At 47.9% G+C, this 12,413-nt stretch overlaps 1 protein-coding gene across 3 annotated transcripts in view; it reads right to left on the bottom strand.

Moving 5' to 3' along the window:
* The window catches only part of SLC23A1 (solute carrier family 23 member 1), a 945,676-nt gene that overhangs the window by 185,781 nt on the left and 747,482 nt on the right, over positions 1-12,413 (bottom strand). For all 3 annotated transcript variants that reach the window (XM_069654343.1, XM_069654344.1, XM_069654345.1), the window contains one exon: positions 11,301-11,430. In XM_069654343.1, coding sequence (XP_069510444.1) covers positions 11,301-11,430 — 130 coding nt within the window. The remainder of the gene's footprint in view (positions 1-11,300; positions 11,431-12,413) is intronic.

Genomic DNA, 12,413 nt, shown 5'->3' with positions numbered 1-12,413 from the left:
TTAAAACATGATCACCACACAAAAACAAGGTGGGATGCCTTATAAAATAATTGGTCACTAAAATTGTCAAGAGTGTTTCTCTTATATGTATTTTGTGCCCGCATATTTTCATATCTACTGTTCCGTCGTGACAAGAAAAGTGAATTATGACACAGACCCCTGTTTTGGAATGTAAAATAATGTATTGCATTTAAATTAAAAAAAACAGGTACTTAATATATTTTAATATACTAATTTGTATGTGCAATGTTTAACAATGTAAAGTGTTTCCTAAATGCAGTGAATCTAACTGGAATGCATGCCCTGATTCCTCTGTTCATTCTATTACGCAACTGGATGTAAAACGCTTTGCTATTCCCAGAAATCAAAAAAACACACATTTAAAGGGACTCCATGTCATAACTGCACATTATTTACCTGATTGGCCATCCAGCTAATGGCTGACCATGTTATGTCCAAGCACGGGGTCGGCCACCTTGCACGTCTGAGGTAAAATTGTAACCGTTCGCTGTCATCCCTTTGTGAACAGCATACAGTGGTAGAGCTGACAGGCTACTTCTGAAGAAAAAGCCCACGTTTTTGACTGAAGGTTGAGCGAGCTAAGGGGGACCCGTGCTTGGAGGCAGAGACGTTTATATAGCAGGGCAAAAGGGGCACTTGCCCAGGGACCCCACCTTGGAGGGGGGCCACCACAAGTCGGCCTGATCTAAAGACGTAAGATTCCATTGTTCACCAGACTTAAATAGCACATGCCAGGATATTTTAGGGGATGCTGCTGAGGTTCTAAATATTGCCTGTCTGTTTTGACAAGTACATTCTGCTCAATTCATCATGTAATGCCTTCTGTGTTCACTGTGGTATACATACTTTGTGTGTTCCTAAGGACACATCTCAGTAGCATTCTATCCTTCCTGTGTGAATTATGCTGATCATGTGCAATAGCTAAAGTTGAAACACAATCGTTTAGAAGTTAGCTTGGTGTGTTAAGCACTCATTGCAGAGATATGTGTTCATATGCAAGATTAGAATAGCACATTCCATCAAAGCTGGCTGAGCCTTTCCTATGTTTGAAGTTTATAAACCTGCCTGCACATGTACCTGCTTGTATAGCACATGTACATATGCATATGTACATATGTATAGCACAACAGCTGCTATTATCAGCAATGTACCTGCACCAGATAGGGGTTGCTATAAAAACGAACATATCATCTGTATGGTGAAGGTCTAGACATTGGTTTGTTCAGATGGGGTGTTGTAAAACCCAGGCAATCACCTCCAATAATGAGCATAAACTGTTAGTCCAAGAGGTGAATAAGTATCCAAATTCAAGACTGTAGAACAAAAGTGTTCATGCTTGTATCCTGGCTTTGTCAGCAGACGATACAGTGATCCTGGTCACATAATCTAATATTTCTTACATTACTGTGCTGTCTTCTGTGAGGATTGTCTTTCTGCATGCAGTGGTATTGTTTAGCCCATTACTTGATCTTTCTTCTTATGTAGGCCATTCGACTGGAAGGGGTGGTAGACAGAAAAGAGCAGACCAGGTGTTGCAAGCCTCAGGCAAGCATTGTCAAGGCCTGCTAGTTTGATACAAAAAAGGGTTTGCTTTTTGTAAAAGTCAAAGGCCCTCATTACGACCCTGGCGGAAATCGAAAAACGATGGCGGAAATGCAATACCGCCATCGAATAGCGCTCGGTGCGATTATGACCCGTCACCGTAAAGTACGATGCCATTAGCGACACCGTAGTGAACGCCAACGCTAACTGCACCAAGTACGCGCGCGCGCGCCATGCCAAACCGTAATTAGCACCATGGCGCAAGGGTACGCGAATTCCGACCCTAGCGGACATGTACTTAACGCCATCAAGCACGGCGGAAAGTACCATTCCGCCATGGTGAGAAGTACGGCATCGCGAATCAACCGTAAACGGCCCCACTGAGTGCCTGTACACCGCTCCCTGGCCACATAGTACAACTCCCCGTAGGTGCAACGAAGTCACAATGCAACCAGTGAAATGTACAAGTCACCCATGCATGCCAACGAACAAAAGAATCACAAGAGGGGCCAATGGGAGCTGCAGGGCACAGATGGCACGAATACAGAAGCTATACCAATGGACATGACCTCAGTCTCCCACCAAGAAACGCACGCAAACACAGGCACCTGTGACCAGCAATATTCCGATAATCACATCATTCCACCAATCCACCTGGCTGACCGGCATCTGTTACACAAAACCTAATCCCCCGCCCCTGAGCATGACATCATTCAAACAGTCATATTGGCAGCCCTCACCCCTGACCTCACTGGGCTTCGTAGGCAAACGCGCCCAGCACAGTACCACGCAACTATACTCCGAAGCTGGAACCCAATGCAGATCTCCTCACAATACATCGCTCCCCAAATAGGAATATGCCACATCACTTGCAAAGAAGAACGCTACACGGCCCATATCAGAATAGAAATTTAATGCACAACAAATTCACCAAGCCCATACAGACATTAGGCCATGAACTCCAAAACACATTTCACCATTGTGGGCTGCATCCGCAATAAATGACCAGCTACTTCTTGTATGACGCCCTGTTCCTTCATGGTACACAGGGGCTACATTCTCGTACGAAAAGGCAACATGGAAGCGCCTAGAACCGCAGGGCCGTCCCAATAGGGAGGCACTAGTCCAGCTGAAAGGCCGAAATGTTGCTCCGAGCCACTAGTACTGCGTAAGGGCATGTGGCCCATTGGCGATCGTCCCATAAGATCGTAATGCTGCTCCACTGATTAACACGAAGCAGCAGGTGTCGGGAGTAAAACCCATCTGCAGGAGTGGCATACAGATGGCAGTGGCAAAAGGGGAGGAGATACCTGTCGACCAAAAGAAAAGAAAAAGAATAGAATGGCCATCAGAACTACATTCGATCAACTCACTTCAATGATCACACTAGATCCACAGCCATATGCATGCTAGCCCACTCCAAAGGATCATCACCACCCCAAAACCACTTGCGACTCATAACTATCCATATCGAGGTGAAAACACCATCACAAACGAGTGTACCTGTGCATGCGTCTGTGAAAACAGAATCCATCAGATGGGATTGGTAACGTGCATGGACACAAGTGTCTGAAGGCGCGTCGAGACAGGGAGGGCTCAACAAGGCCAGATAGACGATGGTCCCACTATGGCAGCCCTGCATCACATAGCGCAGGGGAGGCGGACAGATTCCAAGAAGCCCTGTACATGGCAAACACTGTATCAAATCATCTGTCCATGCATCCATTCATCATTCCCTCATCCCGTAATGATAACGCCTGTTTCCATACTCACATAACATGTGAGAATTCCATTGAGTCTGTGCGTTATGCAGCCTGCAAAATCCACTGTGCCCCAGCCCGTAATTCCAGTGTTGTGAAGTAACATGTATTTGGGAACGTCCGGCCTCATCATCCACTTCGCTATTGCGCATCCCAAACTATTCATATCAATCATTGCATCCTCGCCATGGCCCCTGTCCCAAGGACACTGAACAATAGAACGTTATATTTGCAGTCAGACCTGTGGGCATCTCCTCGCCGCTAGCTGAAGACCGAAAGCGCCGCCCTTCGAATTCCTCATTTGCAACATCACGTCGAAAAGGCATCTGTGGCCGCTTGAAATCACAAATTAATCCATCTAGTGCGGATGTGTGTGAAAATGGCAACTGCCTTCACTCACAAATGGGACGCCCCGCCCGTCGGTGAACCTCGGTACAGTGATGCATGAGGGTCCACCGTTACTCGAGTACTACGTTCCACTGACCCTTCACAAGTCTGTTCGCGACTGCAAAGAATGCATGTGAAACAATGGGACCATAGCCGAATGAACATATCAACCAATGTTACACGGCCATCGGGTACTAATACATGATTGTAATAGCAAGATGCCATTCCTCGAATTTCAGCGTTGTGTGCGGGACGTGCTCGCCCAAAGGGGAGAGCAGCTTGCACAGGTGGAATGAATCACCACAGGTGGAGGCCATACAGCCTGAAAACACATAAATTGCACACCCAGTCTCCTCCCACAACCACACCCACTCCGAAATGCTACCGGCAGGACTCGCGATGTTGGCCCTGGGGGACCTGATAGCACTGCAAGTACTCCAACTCCAAGAAGAAGACGAACACCAACTACAACCGGACGCACGGAGGAGACGCAGGAGGAGGAGGAGGGCAAGGCAGGGCCAGCAAGGGCTGCCAGCACAGCCACTACCACCACGCAGGCAGCCCGCAATCCCATGCCTCCGAGCACATCCGTTCAACCTCACTGATGAGCAGATCCACACCCTCTACCGTTTGGACCGGGACACCATAGCCGCCATTGTGGACATGACACAGGCTGACCTTGTCAGCATGATAGATAGCCCAACCGCCATCCCACCCCTACTGAAGGTGGTGTCTGTACTCCACTTCCTGGCCACAGGCACCTACCAGCACACAGTCGGACAGTTGCATGGCATTTCTCAGCCACTGTTCTCACGGACACTATTGCAAGTGCTCGATGCCCTCCTGCAGCACGCAGACGACTACATCTCTCTACCACGCTCGGAGCAGGAAATAACCAACACAAAAGTGGGATTCCATGCACTTGGCGGCATACCGGGTTGCATTGGTGCCATCGACTGCACCCATGTGGAATTGGTCGTCCCACATGCCATGGAGGCCCAGTACCGCAACCGAAAACAATTTCATTCACTGAATGTACAAATGGTGTGTGACTCCAACAGGATCATTACACATTGTTGTGCCCGATTCCCTGGATCAACCCATGATTCTATAGTCTTGAGGAACTCAACAATACCACGCTACATGGAGCGACACGCAGGGAACAGATCCTGGCTACTCGGTGAGTCTCATTTCATGCATGATGATGTGGGGTATGTGATGCGGCAATGACCTTGCAGGAAGGGGGGGGGGGCGTACGTAGCAATGGCATTCCACATAATTCGTTTATCGTCCACATACAGGTGATGCCGGATATCCACTGAAGAGATGGCTCCTCACACCAGTCCGGAACCCACGGGACCAGCATGAGGAGGACTACAACCATGCCCACTCACGTACCCGTGTAGTCATTGAACAGGCATTCGGCCTACTGAAGACCCGTTTCCGGTGCCTCAGCAGGTCTGGCGGGGCACTCCTGTACCGCCATGAGAAGGTTGCAAAGATGGTGATGGCATGTGTCATGCTACACAACATGTGCGTACGTAGAAATGTGCCCATGCCCCCTGACGCAGAACTGCAAGCACCTGAAGATGGTCATGATGAGGGTGGGGATGTGGCAGCACCTCAAGGAGTCTGCGAGGCACAGGAGGGCCGTGAAATTCGTCAGCATCTCATAGATGCATGCTTCTAGCACTCACGCCTGGTGGCTGATACATGGACACGGGACTCGTGGCACTGTGTGTGTCTGGTACATGCACAAAATGGACTGTACGCCTATGATGGCCTAGTACACGAAGATCATTGTCCACACATCTCATTGGTTGATCGTGCATTGTTTATGGCATATGTGATATCATGTTGAACACCCTATCGACCCGCAACCCAAGTGAGCCCAACACACCCCCTCCACCCTCCTACCTCCCCCCCGAACACCAGTGTCCAAAGATGCTCATTGTCAGTGGGCATTCGCTATTGCAAGCCCCCTCTGCGGGTATCAGGGGCACCCCTGCCTGTGGAGCGCAGGTTCCTCCCAGATCTACGTTGGGGGCTGCCCTGGACGGAACTTGCAACGGATGATGTCTCTGCCTGCTCACGTCCATGCATGTCCCTACGGGTTTGTGAGAGCTCAGTGAGCACACGGCGCACTGCGGCAAGTTCGGCACATACGTCTTTGGACGTCGCATGCAGTTCCCCCCTCAGGCTCTCGGTGCTACTCTCCATTTGGACTCTCAGGCTCTCGGTGCTACTCTCCATTTGGACTCTCAGGCTCTCGGTGCTACTCTCCATTTGTGCCCTAAGTGTCTCAGTTGATGTTTCTATGTCTGCCTTAGTGCCCCCACATCCATCGGCATGGTCCTTGAGGAGCGTGGCCAGTTGCTGCTGTTGCACGATTAACTGGTCGAGGGACTGTTGCCTCTGCTGGGCCATGGCCATTTGCGGTGGTGTCACAGAGGGGCTGTTCGCCTCATGTTGCCCTGCCACAGGGCTTGTGGGGGATGGCCAGTCGTCGTCTTGTGGGTGCCCCTGCGTGGTATCCTCATGGTGTACGGGATGGAACAGACAGGGGGATTGGGACAGGTCATGGATGGATCTGACTTCGACATCCCCGTCTTCTGTGTCGGAGCATGCTGCCATTAATGGGGTGTCACCTATGGTGCTGCTGCCACCAGAGGCAGTACCTTCTGTGGCATCCATTGGGGGGACCTGTGGTGGTGCTGTTGTGGGCATGCTGGCTGCTGGGGTGCCTGTTGATGTTCCCTCCTGTGTGCTGCCACTTGATATGTGCTGCTGCCGTGTCTTGATGCGTGCAGCTGAGGTGGAGGGTCTTTGGCCGTCGGTCTTGGCCCTCTTTGCAGGTGTGCTGGTAGGGGTGTCCTGGAGCTCGTCGTTTGGATCGGACCCTGTGGTGGAGTAAAGGAGGGCGAGCGTTATTAATGGGTCTGTGGGAATTGGAATGGCAATGTATCACATGCATTGGGGTGGTACCTGAGGGTGATTTGGGTCGGGGCCTTGGAGGTGCTTTCATTTGTGTGTGGAGTGAGGGTGCAGTTGTTTGGCAGCCTGCAGTTAGGGTGTGCCTGCTGCACGTGTAGTGGGTGTTTTTGGGGTTTTTACTTATTTATGTATTTATTGTGAGTTTTAAAGTGCGCTATCAGGCCAATGTGTGTGGACGTTCTCCTGGCCATGTGTTGCTGTTGCGCTATGTGGACACATGTGAGTCACATGATTGACATTGTGGATTTGGCATGGTTTTATTTGGGCCACCTACCTGATTCTCCGGATGTCTGCACTCCTTTCTCCATCCCTCCGACTCCCTCTATGCTCTCCATTCCAATGGTGGAGGCACAGATTTCCTCCCAGGGGGTCAACTTGATGGGTGATTCCGATCCTCCCCCGGTGGCTGTGGCAATGTTGCGGTTGGCAGAAAGTATGCTACGGACGCGTATCCGCAGGTCGTCCCACCGCTTCCTGCATTGCTGTGGGTTGCGGGGTGCGGTCCCCACCGCACTTACCCGCTGTGCCACCAGGGCCCATATGGCCTTCTTGTTCGCAAGTGCCGTCCTGGTCATTTGCGTGGAGAAGACGGCGGCGGCATTCTCCTGGAGGGTCTCTGTAATGTAAGCACGGTGAGTTCCTCACGGGAGAAGTGGACCTGCCGCTTGCGGTCGCACGCTTTCTTCGCTACTTTTCCCATTTTTCTTGGTTTCACTAGGGTGGATGACGGGTTGGGATGTGTCTCAGGGTGGTGTTTTTAGTGGTTGTGTGTATTTTGTGGTTTTATAGGTGTACGGGGTGTTGTTTCCCGTTCCGGGCCCATGTTTTTACTTCCGTTTCCGTATATTTACGGTCACCGTACTTTCCGGTTGGCGCTCACTGCGGTGTCCGCTATGATGGGTGGCGGTATTGCACCTAGGGCGCCGTACGGCGGCGGTGTGGGCCGTTTTGGGGTCATTTCCGCCATCGCGGACTTTGCACTTCCGCCATGGCGTGGTGCTCGTGCCCGATGGGTCGGAATGGGCTGCACTTTGCTCCATCGTGCAATGGCGGAAACGCTATTTACGCTGTGGCGGTCCGGTCAGTCACTTTCCGCCAGGGTCGTAATGAGGGCCAAAGGCTTTTATGCACGTTAATAAATGACAATCAAGCCATTGTTTTGGAAGTATTTAAAGCTGAAAATACGTAAGAAAACCCTAGATTAAATGTGTTAAATAACATCGATTGGTAGTCTGGTACTTATATACTTCCCTTGATGGAGAGAATTAATGTAGAATCATTCCCATTTTGTGTAACACCCTTCTATAATATTTTATTTTTAAAAATGGTCATGTTGGGTAATGTGATTTGTGTACTTTCCAAGTCAGTTTTATAAAATGAGATTCTTTTCCAGTTCTTATAATGAACTAAAACAAAGTGTTCAAATGCAGAAATTGCATAGTTGGCACACATCCACCCCATAACCATTGTGGGATCCTGGGCATCTCATTTACTCTTGTATTGCCTAACCTCTCAAAATTACCAGTCTCTAATCCTTTCAAAATTGTCAGCACTTCAGAGAGATTTCCTTCTCAGGGTATGATCTTCATAAAAGCCTTGTTCATGGTTTCACTATTGTGTTGCTTCCACAAGAATAGTGAGCATTGATATATTGCCCACCACAGGCACTTGTTCCTTTGATCTCTAATGGGAACACTATTTGTAAACCATATCCCACTTCTTATCTCAGTCTGTCTGGATACAGGCACCTTCCTGGTAGATTCTAATCTGCATCCACTGCCCATGCTATGGTATGTGTAGCTTACCCCTTCCTTCCAATTGGTCTTCTCTATCCATGCTTGAGTCCTTTTGCATTCTGTGAAGCAGCTAATGTGAGATCTCTGTCTATTCTGGCTTACATGTACCTTTTACATACGGCCCTGCATTAATACTACAGGCTGCATACCTTCCTGACTAGAACAGAAGTAACCTCTTTGGAGACTGCTAATGTTGACCTTCAAATGCTATTTGTTTATCATTCTGATAAGAGCAAGAATGAAGTGGGTAAGGGGACTTATAGGGAGTAAACATGCTTATTTTGAATGTTGCAAGGCAGCATATCAACCTATAGGTTGTGATCGGGAAGAGGGTTTCGGGGGTGTGACCAGATATTCTTGATCACTTAAATCCTTCGGTTTGGTGGAGGAGCCCCAAAGATGTCTGTGCTCAGTACCCCAAATGTGGTTAAGATGACACTGCATGGAGGAGGGCAGCTGGCCTGTGCAGTCCTTGTCTGTCGGCTTAGAAAGAATGCTTGCCTTAGGCTTGTTGGGACTGCTGTAGCTGCTGAGAGCTGCTCTGGATACGCTGTCCTACTCCCTCGCCAGGGTTGAGGACAGACGCATCTGAGCTCGTCTATGGTGTGCGCCACAGCCGTGCATGCTCTGCCCTATGAACGCAAAAAGAAGACGTTGCTGCCGTTGCCTTGTGGCAATGCGGGTCCCAAGGGAAGTGTCGATGGGTGAAGTAACGAGCGCCTGGCATCTCTCGGCTCTCCCACCAGGGCAGGGTGTAGACAGCAGAATGATATGCTCATTTGTGTTTCGTAGTCTGCAGCTGCTGTTAGTTATAGGACTTGGCGAGCACAGAAATCTCAAAAAGTTTTCTAAAGGCAAAACAAGTGGCTGGTTTGCTTAAGTGACATTGGACAATTGTGCTCGCTAAGGATGCGGTACAAAAAGGGACCCAGGAATAGGGGCTGAAGGCAGAGAAAAAGATATTTCGAAAGAAGAGGCTGTAGTTAGAGTTCAGTCTGTTTTGAAACAAAAACATTGTACACACTGCTCTGCAGCCACTTCATGGATAGATGTTTCATTATGCAAGGTTAAGGAGGACTGTTCCCTCTGTTTAAGAAATGAGTTACTATTTATCCCCCAGAAGCTGTGTAGTGGCCATTTGTTTTTTTTTACCAAGAAGTGAACTAAGTACTGCATTGTCTATAGAGGATAGCTCAGGGGCAACGTGCTCGCCTTGAAAGCAAGACGATGGAAGCAACACATGTTCGATCCCCGGATCCACGCTTAGAAACCTCTAGGTATTAAGCGCGTTATAAATAACCAATCATATCATTCTATTTAAGGCCTGTTTGCTATTCATCATAAAAGACTGTATTTATTGATGTATTTCTTTATTGTATTTGAGGTTTAACCTGACAGGAGTTTTAAATACGCTGGTGAGAAGGACCGCTTACTGGCATGTTCCTGACTTTAATCATATGACCTTATAACTGTATTTGGAAGGTTGTTTCATATTTCTTTACATGTAGGGAATCCTGGGAGCACGCCCCTCCTTCACTGCCGGTGTGGGCACTATATGCTTGAGTGTGTAGACCATATACACACCAGGGTTCACATATAGGGCATGCATATATAATAACGGGTTACAGTTGAAACTACATGTTTGTGCAGCGCATAAAAAATGGTGCAATGGAATGACTAGGTCATTCTGGACATTACTTAACTGGGATCCTGAACCTGGTCACCGCCCAGGGACCATAATGCCATGGTAGGGTATTGCAGCAATTTTAACAATGACCCAAATGGCTCCAAAAAGGTGATGAATTAGTAAGAGGTCAATCTGATTCAGGTTGGCCTTTTTAATTAAATAAATGTCATCTTTGCGAAGACATATCATCCTTAAATGTCTTTAAAGCAGAGAAAGATTGGGGTCCAGAAAATCCTATCGACCAATATAAACGTGGCACATCCGGATGAGGGCCCCTCAGCCAAAAATATAAAACACTACTCTTAGCTCCTTAATGCCATGCCATATAACCTGTAACAACTATCCTCCATGTGATCTGACTTGGCTAGTGGAAATCGCTGCTGCTATCCACTCCGAAAGCATAACAAGGTGGTTTGCCATCTTGGAATCAGGTGACCTTTGTCTCTATGGCTGCCTGCCCCTAGGAAGGCGGTGCAGATGGACTCTGCTGAAGGACTTCTTTGAAGGTAAACTCCTTTCCTTGCTGCTTACTTCGCAAGTATGCCCTGTTGTTTTTTTCAGAAGCACTGCTTGCGCATTGGATACCCAAGGGCAGTTGTTTTTTTTACCTGACCTCTGTGCGGCTCACAAAGCTATGTGAGCACAGGCTCTGGAGAAACACTTATCATGCCCATCATCATGTTTCCTTTTCCTTTTGTATCTACAGCATACACGGATAGAGATGGGGTGGATGGCTTGGGGGATCTCCTGTATCCATCCTCTGGTGTCAGCAGTCAGCATCATGGCACAATTGGCCACCCCAAGACCCCTGGTACTCAAGAGACCTAGCTCCCAGCCTCTTGCAAGTGAATTCATCACAGTTGCTACACCTTCACTTTGAGACTATCAGCTATACAAACAATACAAATGCTCTTTGATTTAATCACCTTTAACGTCCACCTATATCATTGGTTCAGTAATTCAGTTAATTCCTGATATTTTTCAATGCGTAAACCAAGAATGTGTATGCCCTAGAATGTCTCATCCAAACTGGTCAAAGTGCAGTCTTCTTTCATGTGATTCTACAAATCTATATGAAATGTGTGTTAAATACTACAGTATAGTGTTGCTTACCAAATAATGTACAAAACATGCCACCGAGTATGGGATCAGGAATGGATGCAAACAGGGCAGTGAACTTTCCCACAGTTCCCAAAATAAACATGATACCAGCGCCATACTGCACCACTCTTCTGCTTCCTACCTGTAACATAAGAACACAGTTAGCAACCTAGGAGAAAGTTTATTCACAATACTAATTCTTCCGCGTTTGTGATTTAAGTACAGAACATTGATTGACATTCTTAAACAAATATTTGTGTTCACAGTTTTTGTTTTCTTTTTTGTGTGTGAATTGTATTAAGATAAATTTAGTACTAGATTCAGTGAGGGGTACATGCATTTGTTAGGGTGTTTTATAAAGAAACAAACAGTTGTCTTTCAGTCACTTCAACGCACGTTGGTGTGAAGATGCATTCACAGGTGTAAATTAGTTATTGAGTTAATTTGGCAAGCTCAGGGAAATCCTGGATTTAGTTATTGTTCCGAAGATTGGCTGTCTCATCCTTTTAGGGATGGAATGGAACATTTGTTGTTCCTAAATGGTTGGAATAATGAGTGTCTCTAATGGGAAGAGAATAGGATTGAATGCAGTGGGGAGGAAGTGGAGAGAGTATGGCCAGTGCTCTTCAGAGGGTTCTTTATCTGGCATTGTTCTTGGTCATCCTTCTCCAGTATTCTTTTCGTGGTGTACCTTACCGCGAGAAGCTGGGGTCTCCCTCGGGCAGACATAGGAAACAGGGAAGACAGAATGCGTGTGTTCCGTCAGCAAGAGATACGGTCACAAGGCTCTGGAACCCTTTAGGCATACCCCAAGGTCAGCAACTAATCTGAATGACCTACATGCACTCACTCCTGCCAGGAATGCCACTTTCCTGGCCCCACACCCTACGGCCCCGCACCCTACTTGTCCCACTGTCTTGTGCTTTCTATGGTGGCCTCCCAGTGACTGACATCCCCATATGTAAGTGTGCCAGCGAGGGTCACTCTGTTCCTGGCCACAGATGCCCACAGTTGATACAACATCTTTGCATCTCATTTTAGAGCTGAAGTGTTTCAGATTTAGTAAATAAACTGGTGTGCCCTCTTGAATTCTCATTTTGGCCTGGCTCCTTCTGTTGTCCGTTT

This window comes from Ambystoma mexicanum, chromosome 3q (assembly GCF_040938575.1).
Source record: "Ambystoma mexicanum isolate Mex_15411 chromosome 3q, UKY_AmexF1_1, whole genome shotgun sequence".
Classification (NCBI taxonomy): domain Eukaryota; kingdom Metazoa; phylum Chordata; class Amphibia; order Caudata; family Ambystomatidae; genus Ambystoma; species Ambystoma mexicanum.
The sequence above is the reverse complement of the archived record's forward strand: the minus strand, read 5'-3'. Positions and strand labels throughout refer to the sequence as shown.